The 26,501-nt window shown below is 35.7% G+C and overlaps 1 protein-coding gene across 19 annotated transcripts in view; it reads right to left on the reverse strand.

Annotated features, from left to right (window-relative positions):
* PTPRD (protein tyrosine phosphatase receptor type D) overlaps window positions 1–26,501 on the reverse strand; it is a 417,654-nt gene that overhangs the window by 286,770 nt on the left and 104,383 nt on the right. For all 19 annotated transcript variants that reach the window (XM_060199565.1, XM_060199563.1, XM_060199562.1 and 16 more), the window contains exon 3: window positions 25,351–25,492. In XM_060199565.1, coding sequence (XP_060055548.1) covers window positions 25,351–25,492 — 142 coding nt within the window. The remainder of the gene's footprint in view (window positions 1–25,350; window positions 25,493–26,501) is intronic.

Genomic DNA, 26,501 nt, shown 5'->3' on the forward strand with positions numbered 1-26,501 from the left:
GGATCTGCCAAGGGAGAAAGAAGCATGCATTATTTAACAGCAGTGGTAACTGATTCCTAGATAACATACTTTTCTGGAAAAAGAAAACAAAGCTTCCACAATTTATAATATTTTATTGCTGTTTGTAATATCTGGCTTGTGAAAATATGCAACTGTCCAATTCCCAACTGAAATACAACACTCCTTATCTAACAATCTGTTTAGCAAGAAACAGAATGATGGAAGACTAATCATTCACTGTTCCTGGTTTCCAGAAGCTGAGACTTGAGAGGCTCTACAATTGAGTGTGAGGAGGGGGTAAAGGGGGGAGGGTGGGCAGAGGACAGAGTAGGGACTACTGCTGGTACAAATCTGTCCACATCTTTCTTTTTTAAAAATTTTTTTATCTTTATTTATTTATTGGATAGAGACAGCCAGAAATTGAGAGGGAAGGAGGTGATAGGAAAGGAGACAGACACTTGCAGCCCTTCTTCACCATTTGCAAAGCTTTCCCCCTGCAGGTGGGGACGGAGGGCTTGAACCCGGGCCCTTGAGTACTGTAACATATATGCTCAACCAGGTACGCCACCACCCAGCCCCTGTCCACACCTTTCTAACAAGCTAAATTTGGGTTGAAGACAGAAAATAAAGCTTTTCAACAATATAATATACCTCAGAAAAATCTTAAAACAATGATATTGAAAGAAGGTACAGTGTGCAAATTTTGAGGTTTATTAAACTTGACAACTAATTATTTATTTATATAAGCTGCAAGGGCTAAACTAATTGGACCTAACTACTGACTTGGATTTAATGGGCTGTGAACTTAATTTTAATATTATAATTTTCCCTGTTTTTTTAAGTTTGCTTGACTGAACCAGGGGGACTTGTTGAGAGCCTCCTTCTTCTATCAACAAAAACGGCTACTAAGACCGGAAACTACAGGGTGGGAGAAAGTGGGGTATTTCATTTCAGAAAAGGAATTGCTCCACAAGACTACAGCATTATTTCAAATTTCATTTCATCTAAAAAGTTAATGGGGGCAGAGAAGAGTTCGGTATGTACTGGAGAGTAAATGCAGGAACTTTAGAAGGTACTTTTACCCTGTAAATGTCCCAGTCTGTTTGTCTTTCTTTCTTTCTTTCTTTCTTTCTTTCTTTCTTTCTTTCTTTCTTTCTTTCTTTCTTTTCTTTTTTTCTTTCTTAAGTGAGAGAGAATAAAAGAAAGAGTTCAAAGCACCATGGTACTATTATCCATAGCTTTTTTTTTTCTTATTGGTTTTAGGTAATGCCAAATTATTACTGAGACCTTGGCACCACCAATTAAAAAAAAAGGGGAGGGGAGAATGGGCAAGAATTATCCCTGGCACAACTACAGAAAGGATAAATACTAAAATATACTGATAGAAATCTACCTCCTGAGGATCAGAGCCTGTTCAAAGGACTGAGAAACTATCCCTGTAGTTACTCTCTTACTGTTCTCTTACTAAAAATCAACCCAAGTGAAAAATATATGATAAATTAAGATATCAGAACATCACAGAATACCAAATCATTACCCTATGTTTTATGCCCAAAGCTTAAACCATCTTCCTCTCTAACACTCGCAAAAATAAGCTCTTGCTTCTACCTCCTAAAACTGAAATAATTTCTGGGAGCTGTGATCATTCCAGAGTTTTTTCCTGAAACTAAATCAAACATCTTCCACTCTAAACTGTGAAAATAGGTCGAATTCGTCTTCTACATGACAGTCCACAATGGCAATCACCAGCATCATAACTGGAATATATATTTAAGTCCCAAAGGGACCAGAAGAATAACATTTCCACACTCTCATTCCAACTCTTCTTTCCAAGAATTTCCTTAATAGAATAAATCTTCACTGAAACCATTTCTGTTCAAGAAGAGTTATTTCTGCACAAATATTTTATTCTAAAACATTATCTCTCAGGTATAATTGTAAGGCATTTAGCCAGAAAACAAGTTTCTTATTCATCTGTGGTATTTGACTACCTATTAAAAATGGTATGTCAGATATCAATTATGACATGATAAACCCATTATTAGTAAAGGTGGCTCTGGTAAGTTTCTAGAAGTAGAAATTATATTTACTGAGTGAGCCACACATTTTACCCTGGCTTTCCTCAGGAAACCCACTGGTAGCCTCTATGTTCTCATGGCAGTCTGAACTCACTCTAAACAAAACTAAACCTAGTCAACACCAGACCAAGTCTCTTCTTACAGAATGAATAACTTTATGAACTGTTGACCTTGGCTAACCTCATCTGAGGACATACAGGTTAAGTAATAAGAAAAAAAATATGACCCTACGTAATTACTTGAAAGTTATACATTTTGATAAACACATGAATTTGTAAATATGAAATCTGTAATTAATGAACACTAACTCTATAAGAGAAGATAATCACTTGTGTAATTTTTATAAGGAAGTAAGATCCATTTTTCTTTTGTGCAGAATCTACACTTTTTATTCATTTCTCTGCAAATACAACTATTTTATATGTGAGTTTGTGTGCGCACGTGCACACACACATGTTAATAAAGGAAATCCATTCCATTTACTATAGCAACAAAAATAAATATCTAGGAATAAACCTAACCAAAGAAGTGGAAGACTTGTATACTCAAAATTATGAGTCATTATTCAAGAAAATAGAAAAAAAAACACAAAGAAATGGAAAGATATTCCATGTTCACAGGTTGGAAGAATTAACATCATTTAATGAATATACTACCCAGAGCCATATACAAATTTAATGCTATCCCCATCAAGATCCCAACTATAACTTTTAGGAGAACAGAACAAAAGCTACGAAGGCTTATCTGGAACCATAAAAGAACTCAAATTGCAAAAACAATCTTGAGAAGAAAGAACAGACAAAAGGCATCACACTCCAGATCTCAAATTGTATTATAGAGCCATTGTAATAAAAACTGCTTGGTACTGGAACATGAATAGACAGACTGACTAGTGGAATAGAACTGAGAACCAGAAGTAAGCCCTCACACCTATGGAAATCTAATCTTTGACAAAGGTGCCCAGACTATTAAGTGAGGGAAGGGGAGTCTTTTAAACAAATGGTGTTGGAAAAATTGGGCTGAAACATGCAGAAGAATAAAACTGAACCAGTACATCCCACCAAACACAAAAATAAATTCCAAATGGATCAAGGACTTGGATGTTAGACAAGAAACTATCAGATACTTAAGAGGAATATTGGCAGAACTCTTCTCTGTCTAAATTTTAAAGACACCTTCAATAAAACCAACCCAATTACAAAGATGACCAAAACAAAAATAAATCACTGGGACTATATCAAATTAAAAATATTCTGCACAGCAAAAGAAACCACTACCCCAAAAAATAAGACCTTTCACGGAATGGGAGAAGATCCTTGCATGTCAAACACCAGACGAGGCTAATAACCAAGATATACAAAGAGCTTGCCAAACTCAACAGAAAATAAATGACCCCATCCAAAAATGGGAAGAGGACATGAACAGAATATTCACCACAGAAGAGATCTGAAAGGCCAATAAACATATGAAAAAAAATGCTCCAAGTCATTGATTGTCAGAGAAATGAAAATAAAAACAACAGTGAGGGAGTTGGGCGGTAGCACAGTAGGTTGAGCACACTTGGCGCAAAGCACAAGGACCAGTGGTAAGGATCCTGGTTAGAACCCCAGGTTCCCCATCTGCCGGGGAGTTGCATCACAAGCGGTGAAGCAGGTCTACAGGTGTCTTTCTCTTCCTCTCTCTGTCTTCCCCTCCTCTCTCCATTTCTCCCTGTCCTATCTAACAAGGACAAAATCAATAATAACTACAAGAATAATAACTACAGCAACAAAAATGACAAGGGCAACAGAGTGAAAATAAATATTTTTAAAAAACAGAAACAAAAACAATAACAGTGAGATACCACTTTACCCCTATGAGAATGTCATACACCGGAAAAGATAGCAGCAACAAATGCTAGAGAGGTTGTGGAGACAAAGTAACCCTTCTGCATTGCTGGTGGAAATGTCAATTTGTCCAGCCTCTGTGGAGAGCAGTCTAGAGAACTCTCAGAAGTCTAGAAATGGACCTATCCTACGACCCTGCAATTTCTCTACTAGGGATATATCCTAAGGAACCAAACACACCCCCCCCAAAAAAAGATTTGTGTATAATTTTGTTCATAGCAGCACAATTTGTAATAGCCAAAACCTGGAAGCAATCCAGGTGTCTAACAACATATGAGTGGCTGAGCAAGTGGTGGTATATATACACAATGGAATACTACTACTCAGGCATAAAAAATGGTGATTTCACCATTTTCAACTCATTGGATGGAGCTTGAAGAAATCATGTTAAGTGAAATAAGTCAGAAACAGAAAGATGAATATGGGATGATCTCACAGGCAGAAGTTGAAAAACATGATCAGAAAAGAAAACACTAAGCAGAACTTGTACTAAAGTTGGTATATTACACCAAAGTAAAAAGACTTTTGGATTGGTTGGATGGCTGGGGGAGTGTTCAGGTCCTCAAACAGGATGGCAGAGGACTTAGTGGGGGTTATACTGTTGTTTGGAAAACTGAGAAATGTCATCCATGTACAAACTATTGTATTTACTGCTGACTGTAAAATATTAATCCTGCAATAAAGAACTACTACTACTAGCACCACCACCACCACCACCACCACCACAAGAATGCTACTATATACACCAAGTCACTTAAGAGACAAGTATTTTATAGAGTTAGTTACATAGTAACTCAAAAACCCTGAGTAGTCTTCATAGCTCAGAAAGAAAAAAAAAAAATCTAACCATGGCAAATAATTACCAAAGAAATTCCAAAGGAAACAATTCCAAAGGAAAGGAACTCTTTGATATAAACCACCTCAGCTCATTTAGCAGGACTGGTGTATCACTTCTTGTGTCTTTTCTGTTCTCTCTTTCATTTGACCTGCTAACTTGCTCTCCATTTTAGATGGAAGAGATAGGCTTTTCTTTTTTAAAAACTGCTTCTTTCACAGCCAGTCTGCTTAATACTGTTCTGGGGGCTTTGCAGAGAATGACAAGTTAGACATCTCAGACGACTCTTGCACAGCTGAGCCACTGAAGCTGAACGCAGCTGAAGAAAGCACTCAATTAGCAACTCTGACTTCAAAGGCTATATTATTCTCTCTTCAATACACATGTGTAATTCCCATTAGCATTAATGGGAGCTGTGGGAGCCCACGGCTCACAGAATATACCTCCAAGTCTGTTTGTTTGATGAGCATGCAATTAAACCTTATGGCCCAAATTTCTCAAATAAGGCAAAGAACGCGGAATACTTAAACAAAATCAGTGTGAGCTATCTTTTCTATTTAAACATGAAGAAAATAGCTATCCAAACTAGGCTGATTTTTATTTCATTTATCCCTTTAGAATGTAGAGGACAGCCTTTCATGAAGTTTGGGGAATAGTTACTCTATTATCTTAAAAGGTTACTTATTTATTGTCATAAGCATTAGGCCATCTCATTGTGGAAGAGTAATCTCATGGGTAACAGTATATCATATCAAAACCATTCCCAATTCCAACCAATCAATTTCTTACACACTAAGGCTACCATTAGAACTTCATGTATTTCATAATCTTTTTCTGTCTCCTACATAATAGTTTTATTCTAAAGTTGGGAATAGATAGTCCCTGGGAAGTGGCTCAGATGGTTGAGACTGGGAAATGTGTGGGTCAATCATGCAGCTTCAAAGGTTTAAAAATAAAATTTTCAGAAGTCAGGCAGTAGTGCAGCGGGTTAAGTGCACATGGCGCGAAGTGCAAGGACTGGGGTAAGGATCCCAGTTCGAGTCCCCGGCTCCCCACCTGCAGGGAGGTCATCTCACAAGCAGTGAAGCAGGTCTGCGGGTGTCTATCTTTCTCTCCCCCTCTCTGTCTTCGCCTCCTCTCTACATTTCTCTCTGTCCTATCCAACAATGACGACAACAATAATAACTACAAGAATAAAAAACAACAAGGGCAACAAAAGGGAAAATAGATAAAAATATATAAAATTTTTTAAAAAGAAAATTAAAAATCTTTTTTCTTATTTTTTAATTTATTATCTATTGGATAAAGACAGCATGTGCAAGAATGATAATCTGAGTCCTCTCTTACAGTCTCTCATATAAATTAAGTGATAACATTGGTATTTTTAAAAGTTAGGAAAAATTATAATAACAGTAAAAAATTAATCTATGAGAAAAATGATCACTTGAAACAATAAAACTAGTGGGAATAATTTTTGTTCTTTTTCTTCATTCTAAAGTGATTTGGTCATAGTTTCAACAAATTAAAGCTTCAATAAAATATCAATCTGTTAGCTAGAACGTGCTATTTCCAGCCTGAAGCATACTTACATAAAGAAAATAAATTTAACTGATTTAGGATCATGCTATTCATAAACTTTTTCAAGCTATTCATAAACTTTTTCAACATAATCATGTTTACACAGAAGTCAATCATGCACCTTCAAACTTTTACACATAAATTAATCAATAATTTTTCCTTATTTTAAGTAGACATAAATCAAGAGAGAAAGAGAAGACAGGAAGGGAGAGAGAGAGAGGGAAAGAGGGGGAGGGGAGAGGGAGAGGGAGAGAGAGGAGGGGAGAGAGAGAGGGAGGGAGGGAGGGGGAGAGAGAGAAAGAGAGAGAGGGATTTGCAGCAATGCTTTACTGCCTGTTAACCTTCCCTTCTGCATGTGGGATTGGGGGCTTGAACCTGGATTCCTGAGTATTGTAACATAACTACTTAAACCAGGTACAACACTGTCTGGTCCTAATCAATCTACTTATAACTATATTATAATCTCTCTACCATAAAACATCATATTTGGATATGCAGACTTTCTAAGTTTGTGTGAGATTTTATGATGATTCTACATACTGAATCTTTAGTGAAAATCACTTAAAACTGTAATAGGACCATAAACTTATTTTAAAAAATAGGACCCCCACCATGCTTAGAGATTACTAAGCTGTCAGGAGACTTTTTCTAAGTATGATATGATAAGTAAAACTTCCATTTTTAAATTTTAATAAAAAATACGGGATTCATAACACTACGGGGGGGGGGGGGGTTCACCAGGGCTTCACTTTACCGGACTGGAACTTCCAGACAGAAAGAGAGTGAGAGACACCACAACATCAAATATTTTCCCAGTGTCATATTACTCTTTTGTGGTATAGAAAGTTTGAACCTCATTATATGCATGGAAAAGTGGGCACTCACTCATTGAGCTATCTTGCCAGCTCCTATCATTTTTTGCTTATTATTTGAGAGTTTGTCTTATAGGATTGATAGTAACTATCTCTTCATGGAATTTTAAAGTTACTATATGAAGGGAACATCTCAAACTTGTACACAGTGGTCTGTGACTTCAGATATTAGAGGAGACACAATAAGAAATGATAGGCAAATAGTAAATCATGGTCCATGGTTAACAGAATCATTAATAATGACAATAGTTTCTTACCCAGAAATGATTATGGATTGCTGTTGTATCACCTGTACTCTGACTCACAAACCTGAAAGCTTTCACAGAATGTCACATACACAGTACTTTCAAGTGAGATAAGGATTCTTGATTTTGTTACTGAGAGTCTAAATAGTGTCATCCTTAGCTTTTTGTGTCGTCCCCCCCCCCCCCCCCGGTTCTAAACAACTTTGGTTAAAATGATAACAATTTAGCTGTGGTATTACTTTTGGAGGAGTGATTGTGACCTCTGTACTATTGAGACTACCTTCACCAGTTAAGCTGGCAAAAACATAAGCATCTCCTTCTTTAGAAGTAATTTACTGGTAATGGTTTGAGGTCATTAGCATGTAAAATGGTCTTTCTTTTTTTTTTATGTTTCAGTGAGAGGAACATTTATTGGGAGAAAGAAAGGAGTGACAAGGAGAAGGAAAGTTCAATGATGTAGGTATGCAGAACTGTGAGAAAGAGAGAAATGAAGTCAGTAAAGTGCCATTTTGTTTATATACCCACATAAGTATAACCAAACTTTATCCTCTATAATTCGCATCCAAACATTATCTATAGTTACTCCTTTTTTTTTCAACATGGAACTACTTTAAAAGGTCAAGGAATATAGAGTGATTTAGTGACTACACATAAAAATCATCTAAAATATCTGTGTAGAGGAAGAAATAGGTGCTCAAGGAAGGGGGAAAAGATCTTTATAGTGCTTTTGATATAGTCTACTGAGCATTCATTAAATAATGAGAGGCAGCTAAATTTTTTTATATCTCTCAGGTAAAGGCATTTGGGGGAAATATCTGATAGCATGTCTCATGTGGATATGAAAAACATGATATTTGATTATGTTAATTTCTATTCTTGCTTACTAGGCTACAATCAACCTTAGACATGCTGCTGAGGATATTCCAGATTGGAAAGTTTGTCCACATATTATTTCAGGTAATATTTGAATACACATTATCATAACTCTCCATATCTAGTAGCTGGCAATCCAAACATGGATAAGTCAGTCACAGCCCTAGCCTTTATGGGAAGAGTAATACTAGTGTCATTCCTACCAAAAGGAAGCAAAATAATTGTCCTTAATTTTATCTTCCAAATTATAAAAATCCCTAATTGTTTAGCAGCCTGAAAGGTGGTTCAGTGGGCAGAACACAAGGCTTGCATGTCTGTAGTCCCAGATTTGATTCAGAGAACCAGATATGCTTGAATAATGCTCTGGCCTATTTCTCTCTTTCCACTTACAAAGTAAGTAAATAAGTATGTTTCTTTTATTCACAGTGTTATAAGGAGTCCCTTGGAAGACTAAAATAAAAAAAGAAGTTTAAGTGTTTATAACATCATAAAATAGTTATCCCTGGGCCAAGCAGTGGTACACCCAGTTAAACACAAACATTACAATGTGTGAGGACTCTGTTTGAACTACCTCTTCCCACTCGCAGATGGGACACTTTACAAACACTGAAATAAGTCTTCAGGTGTCTTTATTTCTCCCTCTCCATCTCCCCATCTTTCTCAACTTTCCTCTGTTCTAATAAATAAAAAAATAATAATGTTCTTATACATGTATCTTTTTAATGCATTAGTTATCTATAGGCATATATAAGAGGGTAAAAAATTCATAGGGCTTTTTTGTTGTTGTTGTTATTTTTGTTTTGTTTTGTTTTGTTTTTAACCAGAGCACTGCTCAGCTCTGGCTTATGGTGGTGTGGGGGATTGAACCTGGGACTTGGCGGAGCCTCAGGCTTGAGAGTCTGTTTGCAGAATCATTATGCTATCTACTCCTGCCCCTAGGGGTTTTTAATAAACAAAGCATTAATACACTGTGGTCTATTTCAGTAGATCCAAGGATTCAAAAGGAGGAACAGACAGGGAGTGAAAAAAGGTTGGGGATCTAATGTCCTAAGCTGGAGGAAAAAAGCAACTTGGTGATAAGTGATAACATATGCTGACATCTATTTATGGGTAATGTTTACCTGTACTCCTGTCACAACAGCAGACTTGTCCTACAACATTTCCTCAATAAAATTAAATAATTTTATAGAAAAAAGTGCATTTATTTACTTTTTTTTTCATTTTCAGACACTTTTACAGAGATTGCCATGAAAAGACACAACTGATAAGGCAATTTCTCCTAGAACATATTCAATAGGAAATAAGAGAATGGAGAACTAAAAATGTACCTTCCTAGAATCTTGTAGATTTTTTTTTAATAATAACTTTAAAACTGCTAGGTTGTCCCACTAAAAGCCCTTGATTTTAAATTGCCATTTCTTTTTACACCCAATTAAATTGTCAGCGTAATGAAGAATTGTCCAATTGAATAGAATTGTGAGAATCTTCTCATGGCTGCTTTTTGCAGATGCTTTTGCTTAAAATAAGGATTTAAAGTCAGCCCCTCATCAATAATACCTGTACTGCTTCTACCAACTGCTGTTCAAGACAATCCAAGAAAACTGGCTTCACAAACTGTCTTCTATGAAGTATTACAAAGGGAATATTTTTCCTATAGTAATATGTTACTTTGAAAAAGTAACAAAGGCCAGGTGATGACACTCTTGGTTGAGCACACCTATTATAATGTGGAAGGACCTAGGTTCAATCCCCATTCCCTACTAGTGTGGGGCAAGCTTCAAGAGTGGTGAAGCAGTGCTACAGGTGTCTCTCTTTCTCCCTCTCTGTATCCCTATTCTTTCATGTTTTCTCTCCATTTCTATCCAATAAAAAAATAAAATGCTTTTTAAATGAACATAATTTCTATGAATCTCATAAAGATCAAATAACGTCAGTATATATAAAAGGCTTCAGTACTTTCCAATTTGCTCAGAAACTTTAATAATTGAATATATCCATAACGGATTTATTTTAGATTGTTAATTTTTTATAAAAACACATCAAGGCTACACTCAAACCTGTAGAGTACTATTTTATATTAAAACAGTGAAGGAAAAAAACAGAGATAAGAAATTCTAGGGGTCGGGCGGTAGCGCAGTGGGTTGAGCACAGGTGGTGCAAAGCGCAAGGACTTGCGTAAGGATCCCAGTTCAAGCCCCCGGCTCCCCACCTGCAGGAGAATCACTTCACAAGCAGGTCTCCAGGTGTCTTTCTCTCCCCCTCTCTGTCTTCCCCTCCTCTCTCCATCTCTCTCTGTCCTATCCAACAAAAATGACATCAATAATAACTACAACAGTAAAAAACAAGGTCAACAAAATGGAATAAATTAACGTTTAAAAAAAGAAATTCTCATAAACTTATGCACTCATAATTTTAATTACTGAGCAAATGTTCTTTTAAACCTCTGCTAATCAATAAGAATGAAATTCGAAAAGATATCTACCCATCTGTGTTGATCTTATACCCATGCATTGATTTAGATACTAATTTGTGTGAGTAATATACAAAATGGAATGTAGATATTTCCCTTGTTGTTTCCTAAGTGGCAAGGTTTAATTTTATAAATTTGAAGTTTATGTAATTTTAAGGTCCTATTTTAATAAAAACACAAAATTCCTTTTTTTCACATTAAAAAAATTAACTGAACAGACACCCAGACTCTCCTAGAGCTTCAAAAAGCACATCAAGTGAAAACAGCATCACATATTTCCTAGTTCTCGTGTAAATCATCACAACTCATACCAGATATAACCTCCTCTACCATTCTGTTTATATATTTGGGCATTAGAAGATAGAACAGGTTGGTGAGGGTTTTTACCTCATCACTGGAGGGCTAAAGTAGTGTTTCATGATCTTAGTCAACATTGCACATAGTTGTCTAGGTTTGCTGTAAACATTTATATCAGCATTGTTATTTGCTTTTAAGTTATCAAAACTAGTTTAAATGAGTTTAGGAAATTAAGATAATACTACTCCAAACTCTTGTCATACTGAGAAAAAAATATCATCCTATGGGATAGCATAAATATATTTTGGGGTCTTTAAGAAGGCTTATCGTAAATTGTCACAAACAATAATTTAAGTCAAAGTGTACTCTTCCTTCTCTGTGATGATTTATCTCTCTGAAACCTGAGATGAGGGAATTCCACTTCTGTTGTGTCTGACAATGTTAACTTTATTAATATACCTTTGCAACAAAGATTAATCAGACTCCTAGTAAGTCAGCTATAGCATTTGACATCAGTTTAACAACAGGTTTGGCAATACATGGAAATTCAGATTTAGCATCAGAAGATATAACAATATTCATGAAACTGGAGAGCAAATAGCACATTCTTTAGGATACTAGACTCTAATTCAGGACTGCTCCTTTTTTAAAAATATTTATTTATTTTCCCTTTTGTTGCCCTTGTTGTTTAACATTGTTGTGGTTATTGATGTCCTTTTTGTTGGATGGGACAGAGAGAAATGGAGAGCGGAGGGGAAGACAGAGAGAGGAGGGGAAGACAGAGAGGGGGAGAGAAAGACAGCCACCTGCAGACCTGCTTCACCGTCTGTGAAGCGACTCCCCTGAAGGCAGGGAGCCGGGGGCTCGAACCGGGGTCCTTACGCCAGTCCTTGAGCTAGGACTGTTCCTTTTTTGAAGTATTTGCTGATGATTTTGCCACCAGAGTTAAAATCACCTAAATATCCATTTTAATAAAAAAGTAGTTTACTAAGAATATAAATTCTGCTTAAGTCTTCTCAGGAAAAATATGTGTTAAGATATTTTAGGGGAGTCGTGCTGTAGCTCAGCGGGTTAAGTGCAGGTGGCACAAAGCATAAGGACCGGCATAAGGATCCCGGTTCGAGCCCCCAACTCCCCACCTGCAGGGGAGTCGCTTCACAGGCGGTGAAGCAGGTCTGCAGGTGTCTGTCTTTCTCTCCCCCCTCTGTCTTCCCCTCCTCTCTCCATTTCTCTCTGTCCTATCCAACAACGATGACATCAATAACTACAACAATGAAACAACAAGGGCAACAAAAGGGAATAAATAAATATAAAATAAAACTTTTTTTAAAAAAGATATTTTAGTAGTACATTTTGAAATTATTTCCCTTTAGATATGCTTTGTCATCTCCACCTAAAGCAAAAGGAGTAAAAAAAAAAAAAAAGGAAGTTCAGTAATAAAAACTCCTTTTACTATCAGTTGGGAGAAGAAAAGTGGAAATATTACTTTGAAGGTAATTACTTAAGGTTTTTATTGCATCATATTTTCTTAAATCCTACAGAAAGTATATCCAAAATATTCCTAATAATGGAACATAAAGCTCTGAGCTTCTACAATAGAAAAATCATCAGTTTAATTTGTCTGTCAATCAAGGTTTCATATGTCAAAAACATCATACTTAAATTTTTTTTTTTTTTTACTATCTTTGTTTATTGGGTAGAGTGCACTCAACCAGGTGTGCCACCACCCGGCTCCCTACATCATACTTTTCAACAAAGTTTACTGTCACTGTGATGGAGCACTCAAGAGATACTATTTCTTACAGAAATTACTGACTTTACAAAGGTATGTGCTGAATTATTGTGATCACACTTCTAAAATTAGACTTTACTACCCCTTACTACACTACATCTGGGTAATATTCTTACCATTTCAATCACAATTATGGTTGGGTTTTATTTGGTTTTGTTATTATTATTTTCCAAGAAGAAGAACTCCTAGCAGGAAGATCAGGTTAAATTTTTTTCCCACTTTTTACTCTCAGGCATAACACCAATAGTTGGCATACGGAGATTCATATTACTGAATTTGTAAGTTCATGAATTAATACAAACTGCACTGTGAAATAGAAGAACCTATAATTCTACCATTGAAATTGAAAAAAAAAAGTCTTAAATGCACCATTCCGCAAAATTATTTCATAGTTTATGTGCTAACTTGTCCTGTTTACTCTATCAACAAACAATGAAAAGTTATAACTTGTCTAGCATGACACAGTGTAAACAATCTTAGTCACAATCCTACTCTATTGGAACTACTAGTCTATATAGCAATACATCTTTATCCACAAAGTTTTTTTTTTTTTTTTGCCTCCAGGATTATTGCTGGGACATGGTGCCTGCACTATGAATCCACTGCTCCTGGAGGCCATTTTCCCCATTTCTGTTGCCCTTGTTGTTATTGTTGGATAGCACAGAGAGAAATAGAGAGAGGAGGGGAAAACAGAGGGGGGAGAGAAAGACATCTGCAGACCTACTTCACCACCTGTGAAGACACTCTTCTGCAGATGGGGAGCTGGGGGCTCGAACTGGGATCTTTACACTAGGCCTTGCGCTTTGTACCATGTGCACTTAACCTGCTGCACTACTGCCCAGCCCCCTACAAAGATTTATTCACATGACAGACCAACTAGCTCAGCTTCAAAGCTACAATGAAAATAAAAGGTAATTGCAACTGTACAGTTAAATCACTGTGATTATATACATATATCTAAATACAATCCTAAAATGTAGCTAGGATTAGCCTCTAAAAAATGAGATACTTCAAATTTAGATTTTAAGCAGTATGTCTAAACTATATGCTTGTCAGAATCTGTGGACTCTTGATAAAAAATGATGTCTCACCAGCTTTAAGGAGTATCTTATTGCTACTGGGATTCCTCATGTTTCATGATCTCTCTTTGTGGTTCCCATTTCCATCTGTTTTGATTTTTGGCTCTTAATCACAATCTTCATTCCTCAGAGAACACTAAAATTATGATTATTTTATCCATTATATGTAAACTGAGATTAATCCATGTCAAATGATCTCTCAGAACATTCTATTGTTTATACAACCATATTTATATATCCTTATTTATTTTCATATACTCATTCAGAAGTATTTATTGGGAGTTCAGTACAGGCTAGAAACATGTTTTAAAAAAATATAATGGAATGTATATCCAATAGAAGGTGAGACTCATAAAATTTTCAAGAAATAAAAAGTATGAATTCACAGTGGAAAAATGCTATGGCAGAGGAGACAGTTTAATGGTTATACAAACAGACTCTTTTGTCTGAGGTTCTAAGGTCCCAGGTTCAATCCCCCACCCACACCCTTCTCAAGCCAGAGCTAAGTAGTGCTCTGGGGAGGGAGAGAGGGAAAGGGAGAGAGAGAGAGAGAGGAGAGAGGAGAGAGGAGAGAGGAGAGAAGAGAGAAGAAGAGAGGAGAGAAGAAGAGAGGAGAGAATAGAGAAGGAGAGAAGAGAGAAGGAGAGGAGAGAAGAGAGGAGAGAAGAGAGAAGAAGAGAGAAGAGAGAAGGAGAGGAGAAGTAGTATAGGAGGAGGAAGAGGGAGGGCAAAGCACACATGGCACAAAGCTCAAGGACCAGCATACAGATCCCAGTTTGAGCCCCCGGCTTTCCACCTGCAGAGGGATTGCTTCACAGGCAGTGAAGCAGGTCTGCAGGTGTTGATCTTTCTCTCCCCACCTTCTCTATCATCTCCTCCTCTCTCAATTTCTCTGTGTCCTATCCAGCAACAACAACAGCAATGGCAACAATAAACAAGGGCAACAACAATGGGGAAAATAGCCTCCAGGAGCAGTGGATTCATAATGCAGGCACTGAGCCCCAGTGATAACCCTGGAGGAATAAAAAGAAAAAAAGAAAGAAAAAAAAAAACATACATAAGGGGGTCGGGCGGTGGCGCAGTGGGTTAAACGCATGTGGCGCAAAGCGCAGTGACCAGCGTAAGGATCCCGGTTCGAGCCCCCGGCTCCCCACCTGCAGGGGAGTCGCTTCACAGGCGGTGAAGCAGGTCTGCAGGTGTCTATCTTTCTCTCCCCCTTCTCTGTCTTCCCCTCCTCTCTCCATTTCTCTCTGTCCTATCCAACAACGAATTGCGTCAACAAGGGCAATAATAACCACAACGAAGCTACAAGGGCAACAAAAGGGGGAAAAAATGGCCTCCAGGAGCGGTGGATTCATGGTGCAGGCACCGAGCCCAGCAATAACCCTGGAGGAGGAAAAAAAAAAACATACATAAATACTACAAAGTACCTTGCAATTCTAAGAAGATATGTAATTAGGATTTTGTTAATTAAGCTCTAGATGAGGCATGTATATATGCCTCAAATCCCAATAAATTATGCATGCAAAACTTTTAAAACTATATGTTAATTTGTAGTTTAAACTACAACACATTTAATTATTTTATTGTTCAAATGTTATCAATGAAAGTAAAATTCACAAAGTATAATCAAGTTATGTGTAAAAGACTATGGATAATTTGCTATATTTAAGTATTTTAATAATATATTCAAACATTGATTTGCTATACATCCTCTAATTTAGTCATATATATATATATATTATGTAGTTTAATCTCCCTAGCTAATTAAGTATGTCTTAACCTTATTTTCTTCTACTAGTCTCTTCACATCTACTGTGTTCTGAGCTTCTATTGTTTATATCTACCAGTGTGGTAAATTCCATATGTCAACTTGACTAGAGCAAAAGGGACCCAGATATTTAGTCAAGCATTATTTTGGCTATTATTTTGAGGGTATTTTCAGATGAGAGTAACACTTAAATCGCAGTAAGTAAAGAGATTGCTTTTCTCTATCCAAGTTGGTCATTTAAAGAGATAAAAGTCTGAATAGATGATTCAAAAAGAATGACCTTCTCTTTCTGGTTGAATGACTTCAAATTAGGACCTGGATTTTTTTCCCTGACTTTAGATTCAAACTCAAACACTGATTCTAGGGATTTTCAAACTGATGACTCATCTTGCATCTTTATAATTGTCAGTCTCCTTAGTAGTATGAACTCCTTAATATATACATATACGTATACATACACATACATATATATATACATATATAGTATACACACACATCTTGATGCCTGCTATTCTCTCTACAGATACAGATACGCACACACACGAGCATGTGCATACACACGCACACACACAGTCTCATTCTGTTTCTCTAGAAAAATCTGAATAGTGAAGAATCTACACCAACCACTAAGTATTAAGCAAAATTTTACCTACTATCTATGTTCAAAAGCCTTCTCTATCTCTAACTCACTTGAGGTCCCCTGAATAATACTTATTCTTCAAATTTAGACTCATTAATATATTGAGCTAAGTTGTTTTCCATGCTTTAGAGATTCAAAGCATGCTAGGCTAGTTTCCTTCTTATTTTTAAAATCTGCATGACTTTTAATTTCTATTCCTACCGTCATTATACAGGGCAAATTGTGGTTGGTAAGCATTATCAAGCTTTTTTTTTTTTTTTTTTTTGCCTAAAGGGTTATTGTGGGGGCTTTGTGCTTATACTCCAAATCCACTGCTCCTGGAGAACATTTTATAGGACAGATAGAAATTGAGAGAGGAGAGGAAGACAGAGAGAGGGAGATAAAGATAGACACCTGCAACACTGTTCCATGGCTTGTGAAGCAACACCCCTGCAGGTGGGCAGTCAGGGGCTCGAACTTGGATCCTTATACTTGATACTATGTGTGCTTAACCTGGGGCACTACTGCCCAGCCCCCACTATCAAGATTCTCTTTCTTTTTTTTAACCACTGCCAAAGTTGTGGATATGTTGATTCACAGAGTTGTTCTCACAGAGGTACAGTCCTACGTTTCCTCAAGATGGGTATCAGCACTTCTTACCCTTCACTCAAACTTCAACTTCTAATACCAGAAGACATTATTTTCTTTTAAATCTTGTCTGTGACTAGTCTCATGAAAGACTGTTCTTCTAGGGCACATCTTATACATCAAAGAATTAATGTACCTCTAAAAGACTAGACCAGAGTTAACACAATATAATGTAATGATGATGACTTCTAACTAGATAAATAGTTCTTTGATTTTTCAACTAGTTATGTATGTAGGACAACTAGTTGTAATAGTTTTATGACATCCTAGTTGCATGACTAAGGTGGAAAATATTACAATCATTTCACACTGTCTGGACCTTGGCTTCTTACAATAAAATAAGGAATTGGGGGCTAGATGGAGGTGCACACCATTATGTGTCCAAGGACCCAGGTTCAAGCCCCTGCTCCTCACCTATAGGAGGAACACTTCAAGGAGCAGTGAAGTAGATCTGTTGGTGTCTTTCTTTCTCCCTCTCTATCTCGTCCTCTCTTCCCAATTTCTCTCTGACCTACCAAATAAAAGTAGAAAGAAAAAAATGAGAAAATGGCAGCAGAAGTAGTACATTCATCTTAGTGCCAGCACCAATCTCCAGCAACAACCTAGGTGACAATAAACATAAATAAATTCAAGGAATTATGCTGAGGAAACACAAACCTCTACTTGCTTAATATTTCTGACTCACCTGATAGTATCAAAGCTTGTCCTTACTTAAGTCCTTACTTACTAATTTATATACTAAATCTCCCTGAATCCTTTGAGATATAATTTTTGTTGAAAAACAACTGCTGAGAATGATTCAAGGAAAGCAGTATATATCACCAATACAAAAGTAGTAATGGGCTGACTGCAAGAAACATGAATAGCTTCAGCATGCACATATACATCCTGACAAATATTTTTCTTTTAATATTGCTCCTTGGTTCCTGTGGAATTGTCTTCTTGGGATCCTCCCATTATGAACACTAAAGTGCAAAAAATAAAGCAGTGAAGACTCTACTACTAAAAAAATCTGAAGTTTCTATTTACTTATGTGGAAGACCCTGCCCATAACTATGTCTTTCTGAACAAAAACACAATGCCTGAAAATGTTTTTATCATGGTCGTATCAATATATCCTATTACTCAATATTATACAAGCATTTTCTAGTAATCTACACTCAGCACTATAATTGTCAGCAAGTTTGTTCTGTGTTGGCCACCCTTCCTTTTGTTTCAGTCTTTCATAAAAATCTTTTTGTGTGACAGTCAAGCAGCTGTGCTTTGTACTTTAATGTTCCTAGCCTGGATCCCCAGCCGAGACCACTTTATAACATAAATGGCAAAGTACCATTTTCACAGCAGGGACAACTGTGTTCATCTTCAAAAAGAGGCATTAATAAAATGAGACTGTAATAAACATGCTAATTCTGATCACAGGATATTGCACATGATGGAGATAGTAGACTGTCTTCTCCCTGAAAGACTGTAAAAGGTGTGTGTGTGTATGTGTGTTTGTTAACTATTATAATGACTTACAATGTTTTTTTGAAACAGACATATTATGCAAACATATCTCTATTTCCCAATGAAATGTCTTCTCTGTCTCATCCAATTGCTCACTGTGTGTTTTACTATCTCTGTTAACAGTCACAATCAGCTATGATTTTTTTCATCTTGCAACAACTGAAATTGGCATCACAGAAAGAGGGAGAGAAGTATTCATTGACCATCAAACCCATGCTTTCCTTTTGCAAATTAAGGTTTAAAAAAAAAAAAAAACAAAGAAAGGAATAGGTACATCGATGATACATTCAAGTCATAACAATAACAACAAAAAACTTAATTAAAACTCAAATTACCTGACACTTAGACTTAAAAACATTTTACTGTTTTCTGTTTTTAGGGCCTCCCACAAGCATGTTTGTATTGTTTCTGGGGCCAACTTTCTTTCTTTTCTGTCTTATTTCAGGTAGATGGAAAGAGAAACAGAGAGGAGGAGAGACCACTGTCCTTGAAACTGCCTTCCCCCTGCCCACAACACCCCCACACATACCTCCCACTATCTCCCAGTACTGTACATGGTCTTTTCATGTGGTATCAGGACTCAATCCTATATGTTCACATAAGGAAAACCATGCACTCTACTGAGCGAACTACCACCTGGACCTTTTCTCATCTTATGTTTTGATAGTGGTCAGTCATCAAATTGGATATATTTCTATGCAGAATATATATTTACATATAAGTGCCATTTCAGAAGTATCTGCTAAATCAGGTAACTGAGTTGCATTTTATTCAGTTATCTAAATTGTTAGATTATAGTGATAGTTTGTGTTCTAGAAACAAAAACATTTCCTGTAAGTTGATAAGAGCATAACATTGCATATTATACACTATTTTATGTTGGCAAAGATAGCTGTTATTTGAAATGCAGTGTTGAGAATCTCAGAAAATTATTTATAGAGGGTAAAAATAATTTCACATGCTGTTTGGAGAGACAAGAAAATGTGTATTTACTAAATGCTATCTAAAGTTCTCCAATGTCAAAAAATTGCATATAGTTAGAAATTCCAGGAAAAGTTGATTAAACTTTTGTCTAGAACTTTTTAAGGGTCGTATGAGAAAGAATAAAGAATTGTAGATATCTTTCTTTTTTTTTCCCCTCAAGGTTATTGCTGGGCTTGGTGCCTGCACCATGAATCCACCACTCCTGGAGGCCATTTTTCCCCCTTTTTGTTGCCCTTGTTGTTGTAGCCTCGTTGTGGTTATTATTATTGCCAATGTTGATGTTGTTTGTTGTTGGATAGGACAGAGAGAAATGGAGAGAGGCGGGGAAGACAGAGAGAAAGATAGACACCTGCAGACCTGCTTTTCACTGCCTGTGAAGCGACTCTCCTGCAGGTGGGGAGCTGGGGGCTCGAACCGGGATCCTTACGCTGGTCCTTGCGCTTTGCACCACATGCGTTTAACCCACTGCCCCACCGCCTGACCCCTTGTAGATAACTTTCTACTTGCTTAAAGAGCAGGTGCTCTTGAACTCTCAAGAGGAAGAAAAATCTCTGAACAGTGACCTCATTTTTCTTATTCAACGGTTGACAACATTCATCTAAGAAAATATTTTTATCCCCAGTCATTTGTATTATTTATTACTGTAATTTTACTGAATAGACACAGAGGGAAATTTAAAAGAAAGGGGAGATTGAGAGACACATGCAGAACTGTTTTACCACTCATGAAAGTTTATTCTCTGCCAGTTTGGAGCAGGTGCTTGAATCTGCGTCCATGAACATTAGAAAGCATATTTTCAACCACCACCTCGTTCCTCCCCAATTATTTTTATACATTTTTATTTTTATTTATTTATTTTACCAGAGCACTATTTAGCTCTGGCTTATGGTTATTGTGGGGGACTGAACCTGGGACATAGGAGCTTCAGGCATGAAAATCTTCTTACATAAGCATTATGCTATCTTCTCCACTATACGAATTTATATCAAAAGTTTTTCTTAGAAATAATTATTCAGGGATATGCTGTAATTAGTACCCTAAAACTCAGAAAAAAAACAATTCCATTTGCATGATGGTCCCTCTTCATAAAACATTCTCTCATGTCCTACAATGATTCTAAACTAAAAGCCAAATATGTAATTAAAAGTCCTTAGCAGAATTCCACAAATAGGTAAGATTCAGTCCTTCATAATCTTTTGGATATTAATTGATGATAAGATACTTTCACTTAAAGTATCACTAAGAATAGAAAACATAGGGACCAGGTGGTGGCACACCTGATTGAATGCACATGTTACAGTGCACAAGGACCTGGGTTCAAGGCCCTGGTTCTCACCTGCAGGCTGAAAGCTTTGTGAGTGGCGAAGGAGTATAGCAGGTGTCTCTCTGTCTCTCTCCTCTATCACTCCTATCCCTCTTGATTTCTGGCTGTCTCCATCCAATAAATAAGTAAAGATAATAATAAAAAAATTAAAGAACAGAAAACATATATGAAATAGGAGAGAGAAAGTAGGGCTGGGTGATGGTACAGGAGTGCACATATTAGAGTGCACAAGGACCCAGGTTCAAGCCCTCAGTCCCCACCTGCAGAAGGAAAACTTTTTGAGTGATGAAATAGTGTTGCAGGTATCTTATCTCCATTCCTCTGTATCTCCCTTCTTCCCTCTCTATTTCTGACTGTATCAAATAAATGACGTAATTAAATTTCTTAAAAGGAATAACAAATATGGTATATTGCATCAAAGCAAAGGATTCTGGGAATGGAGAGGCAAGGAGGGGTTGCAGGGACCCTTAAGGCCCTCTTACATGATTTATGGGTCTTTATACCTATGTATATGGGGAGATGAGTAATATGTACCTATGTACATAAGTACAATTACTGTAAACCATCAACTAATAAAAACACATATGATAGACCTGCTTAGTTTCCTAAAATAATAATAATAAATCAACTAGTATTGATGATTAACTGGTATTTACTTATATTTCCATAGCTGGGGCAAGTGAACAAAAAAGGCACAGAGGTTATATGTAATCCTTCAAATCTCCATTCTCACACTATTATTTCTTCAAACCATAGTCTACAATATATACCTGAATATCTCATCCCAGGACACATTCATTCTCAGCTTAAACTTATCCATTTACATGAAATTTTTTTTCAGACATAGGGTAATTTGAAATGAGTTACAGAGAGGAAGTTTTCCCCAAAACACTTTCTTCAATGCACGTGGGTGGTCGCTATTATTTCAGTGTTTTCTACATTAGTCACACAGGTCAGATATTTAATTAAATCTCCAATTAATTAGGCTTTCAAGTAGTTTGTGTGAAATAAATTAGTGATCTACATTCAGCTCATTTACACAGAACCGATCATGACAATTGGCACATTTTTGGCATTTTCAGCAAAGTGGGTAAATGACCCACGTGGATAAAATGGGCATCTGACTAGGGCTAACAGATGAAAAGTTTAGCGATGTTTCTATATACTGCAGAGCACAGAGCAGGACTTGCAAAAGAAAGTTAATTTTAAAATGACCACAAGACTTATCACCTATGATTGAAACACTTCACATCCATTTAATGAACTGTTCATAATGTTCCTATTGTATGAATGCTACCATAACACAAGTATTTTATACATTTTTAATTTCATAGTACAGAAAGAAATTGAGAAGAAAGGAAAGAAAGAGAGAGGAGGGGTGGGAGAGGGAGGAAGGGAGGGAGGGAGAGAGAGATAGAGAGAGAGAGAGACCTGCAACACTGCTTTACTACCTGTGAATTTCCCCCTCTGTATATGAGCACTGGGAGCTTGAACTGTGGTGTCCAGGAACATGGTAACAAGTGTAGAAATAATTTTAAAGATTATCACTGATAGAACTGAAAGTACTTATTTAGAAAATTTTAAATAAAGAGGTGACTATAAGAAGCAAAGACCCTCTCAAGCCCAATTTATTTTGCTCTATACATATATTTAGGAATGTCCTATCTTAAGATTATATTTTCTATTATCAAAAAAAAAAAACCCTTTGGATTTTATCATGAAACATTTACAAAATTGTGAAACATAGTGTGAAGAAAATGGGATATTACTAGAATCAAAATGTTTATAAAATGTACTCACCTTGCCAAATATACTCACATAAAAGTCAAAATAATATTATCATATTTTTCTAAAGTATTTGTTTTATGAAAGGGTTGCTTGAAATAAAAGCAATAGCATGACTATTTTACTCAAATAGGAACTATGGAAACACAAATCCTTGTGATTGGTGTCTAAGTGATATTTTCCTACAAATTTGCTAAAGTAATCAAATGTATGAAGCTTAAGTAAGCTCTCTTGTCTGTTTCCACTTAAAGATTTCATTCCAGGAATTCAGGTTTAACTATGCCTTTAGCGGTAGACATTATACATCACAACTTTAGTTCTATACTACATGAAACTATAAATATTAAAATTAGCATATTTGAAGCAGAGATTAACACTTGAAAAATATTTTAAAATTTTATGACGAATATCAGTTTATGTGAATATACATGATATTGGTATACTTACACATACTTCTGTAGTATATATTTATTGCATGTATTTACTATATGTAATATATACATATATACACAAACATATATAAATTAAGCAGTTTCTAAATCTACAATTTTAAAAACTGGCTTCTAATGTCTCTCTTTCTAACATCTGGAAAATTTCATTTCATTTCTTTTTTTTTTTTTACCTTTTCAAATAGTTAAAAACACATTAATTTTAAAATCTACTTATATGACTTAATTATCTCAAGTTTATAGACAACTGTGTATAGTTCATGACTATCTGATTTATTTTTATATTCAGTAGGTTTAATAATGTCCCTTGAGGTGTGAAACTGGTTTTCACCCTTTAGAACTGGTAGTCATAGTCAAAGTGAGAAATAACAAGCTAACTTGGGTTGATATACTCTGGATTGTTGTGATAGTTTCATAAGATGCCTATATTACTGTCTGTTCCACACTATATGTAATTAACTTCTTATGGTCACCATTTAGATTAGATATTAGATTCTGATTACTTATTACTGTACTATAGAATAATGCTAAAATTCTTACTTTTATGGAAAGAACCAATTTAGCTCTTCTAAATGTATGTGTTGTTAGAAAAGTCATGACATTTTTTTTTTTTCATACATACACCTGTTTGGAGTTCTGTATCTTGTTAGAGAGCTATAATTTCAGACTTAAAACATATCCCATGTGATTATTATCTTGCTTGTAAGATTACACATTGTTCTTCATTCAACATTATGATTCTATAGCACATAAAAATCATTCTTATCTGTATGACTAGCTGTATATATTTTTCAGATATATTATTATTTTAAAGAATTTAATGATCTATTCATGAAAAAATAGGAGAGAGAGAATGAATCAGACATCATTCTGGTACATGTGCTGCTGGAGATTGAACTTGGGACCTCATGGTTGAGAATCCAGTTCTTTATCCACTGTGCCACCTCCCGGACCACTCAGATATATTAATAAAATATCTCTATATTTATAAGAGGAATAGAAAACTTTGTAGTTCACCTCTTACTTGATTGTTGTTAAGTTTCAGTCTATTTTGTGAATTTAAAGATCCATATCTCCTTGATCAATATTTCTGCTCAGATAAGTAAGCTGTTTTACTATTCAAACTATTTTAAAATGCACATGTAAGCAAATATCTCATTTTGTAGGCACATCAGAATAAATAATTTTGGTACCTAATAGATCTATATTGAAATATTTTTTAATTTCATAGAATATACATAGAGTAAAAGACATGTCAAAAGCATATTATAATGTCAATATAAATAAACATAATAAATATAAATTGCATATAAATAATAATTTAAAATATTACAAATAGTACATTTTGATCCCTTCTTTCTAATTCCCTTCATGTTGAGAAAGTTAATTCTCTTAAGCTCTGTAATAAAAATAGAACTAAATACAGCAAACAATGCAATTATCTATGAAAAAGAAAGAGATAAGAGCACAGAAGTGTTAGTCTGGAAATGTCAGCAATGAAGCAAGCTAAATCAGGCAACATTCTTATCTCTCTTACACAAAAGACTGGATTATAGATCCACAACTGAGTATTATTAATCACTAAACTCCATTCTCTACTACTGTTATGCCAAAGGAATTCTCCAAAATGGACACAATCTACTAGAAACTCCTCAAGTCCTTCTGTTCTATGCTTGCACTTTATCAGCGACAAAAGCAGAACAAAGACCTACACCATTTTCACTTACAATATATCAGAAGACATTAAAGGAAATATGAAAGACTAAAATGAAAAATCACTTTGCCATTATAAAAAGAGTGATACCTTCCTTTTCTGGTGTTACCACTTAAAAGTTATCTCTAGGTAGAAGATGTTCCTTTAATTTTGCAAGTATCAATATCATCTTTGGTTAATTCGTTGAAAGTTAATACTTATCTAGGTATATGACACATCCATAGACAAGTTATGCAAACGTGCCAAAGAACAGCATATCCAGTCTCTCTACTAGGCTATCATAAATCATGTTATCTGCCACCTGAAATCAGTATTCATTTCGGGGCTTTCTGTTCTCCCCCGGATTAGTTTCCTTCAAGACCCACACTTAATGAAAGAAGGTACCCACTATGTATTTAAAAGCTTAACTATTATCAGTGTATTAAATTCATTTCTCATATGTGTTAAAGCAATAATAAATCACCTTTTTACGGCCCTACAAAAGGAAACCTAGGATTCAAAATTTCTATAATGACATAAGCAGTAACCTGGCATTCAACACTTACCACGCAAAACTGTGAGTCTGGTAGAAACACTTATTTCTCCTACGTTATTTGAGGCCACACATTCATAAATGGCCTCATCCCTTGGAGTCCGTAATGGTTGTATTCTGAGAACTGATCCAGATCCATCATCAAACTCTATTACCTATTAGAGGAAACAATAGCTGTCACAGGTGTTGTTACAATTATCTGCCACTCAGCTAAACCTCTTAAAGCAGCGCTGAGCTAGGTATCTCGCTCAGGATAAACTGAGCAGTATTTCAATAAATAAGATAATAAGTTTCGCTAAGTAAAAGAGAACATTTAGTCTAATTACTTTTACTGAACAATGGGAAAGACATGAAACTATATATATATATATATATATATATATATATATATATATATATATATATATATATATATATATATATATATACAAACATGTATAACACTAATGAATATTCACTAGGGATTTATTTTCAAAAACATTGCTGTATATGTTTCATGGGTGTTTTGAACCCATTAGTTTTATAAGAGACTTGCTGCTATAATGGATAAACTTCTCAAACTACTCTTCTTTCTGACTGCATACACGTATGTGTGGACCCATTCATAATTGGGTTGTAGAGTGAAAATTTAATACATGCCATCACAGTAGCACTCCTAGTTTAAAGTGCCTCATCCTGAGTAGTGTAGATGAACGAACCATGACAAGAAACGGCATAAATCTAGTACTTAGGCAGTCAACGAGATGGCTTTCACAACCCAAGAGTCTGATGGCATCCATTAATTTTGCCATAAATCATTCTAGTTTTTTTTTTCTAGCTTAGCATTTTCTGCATTTTCAGGCATTCTTGCTTTAAAGTGGAGGCTTGCTTAACCAGGCAGAAAATTAATGTCCTAAACAGTAAGCCTGAATTCACTATCATTATGAACTCTAAAACAGTTTGGTAAAAGTGGTAATCATGGCAGTCCATTCAGTAATGCAAATACTATGCTTAAAATAAAGACGATGATGATATCACTGAGATATATGTCTAACAATACTATGAAATTCTGTACGTATATTTTGGAGACTTATGAAATATTTTTACAGCGCCCACTGAGATGTGCTTTATTTTTACATTTTCCTATAATAGTCATGTAACTAAACTGTGAATAAACTGATAATG

This window comes from Erinaceus europaeus, chromosome 10 (assembly GCF_950295315.1).
Source record: "Erinaceus europaeus chromosome 10, mEriEur2.1, whole genome shotgun sequence".
NCBI classification, from domain to species: Eukaryota; Metazoa; Chordata; class Mammalia; order Eulipotyphla; family Erinaceidae; genus Erinaceus; species Erinaceus europaeus.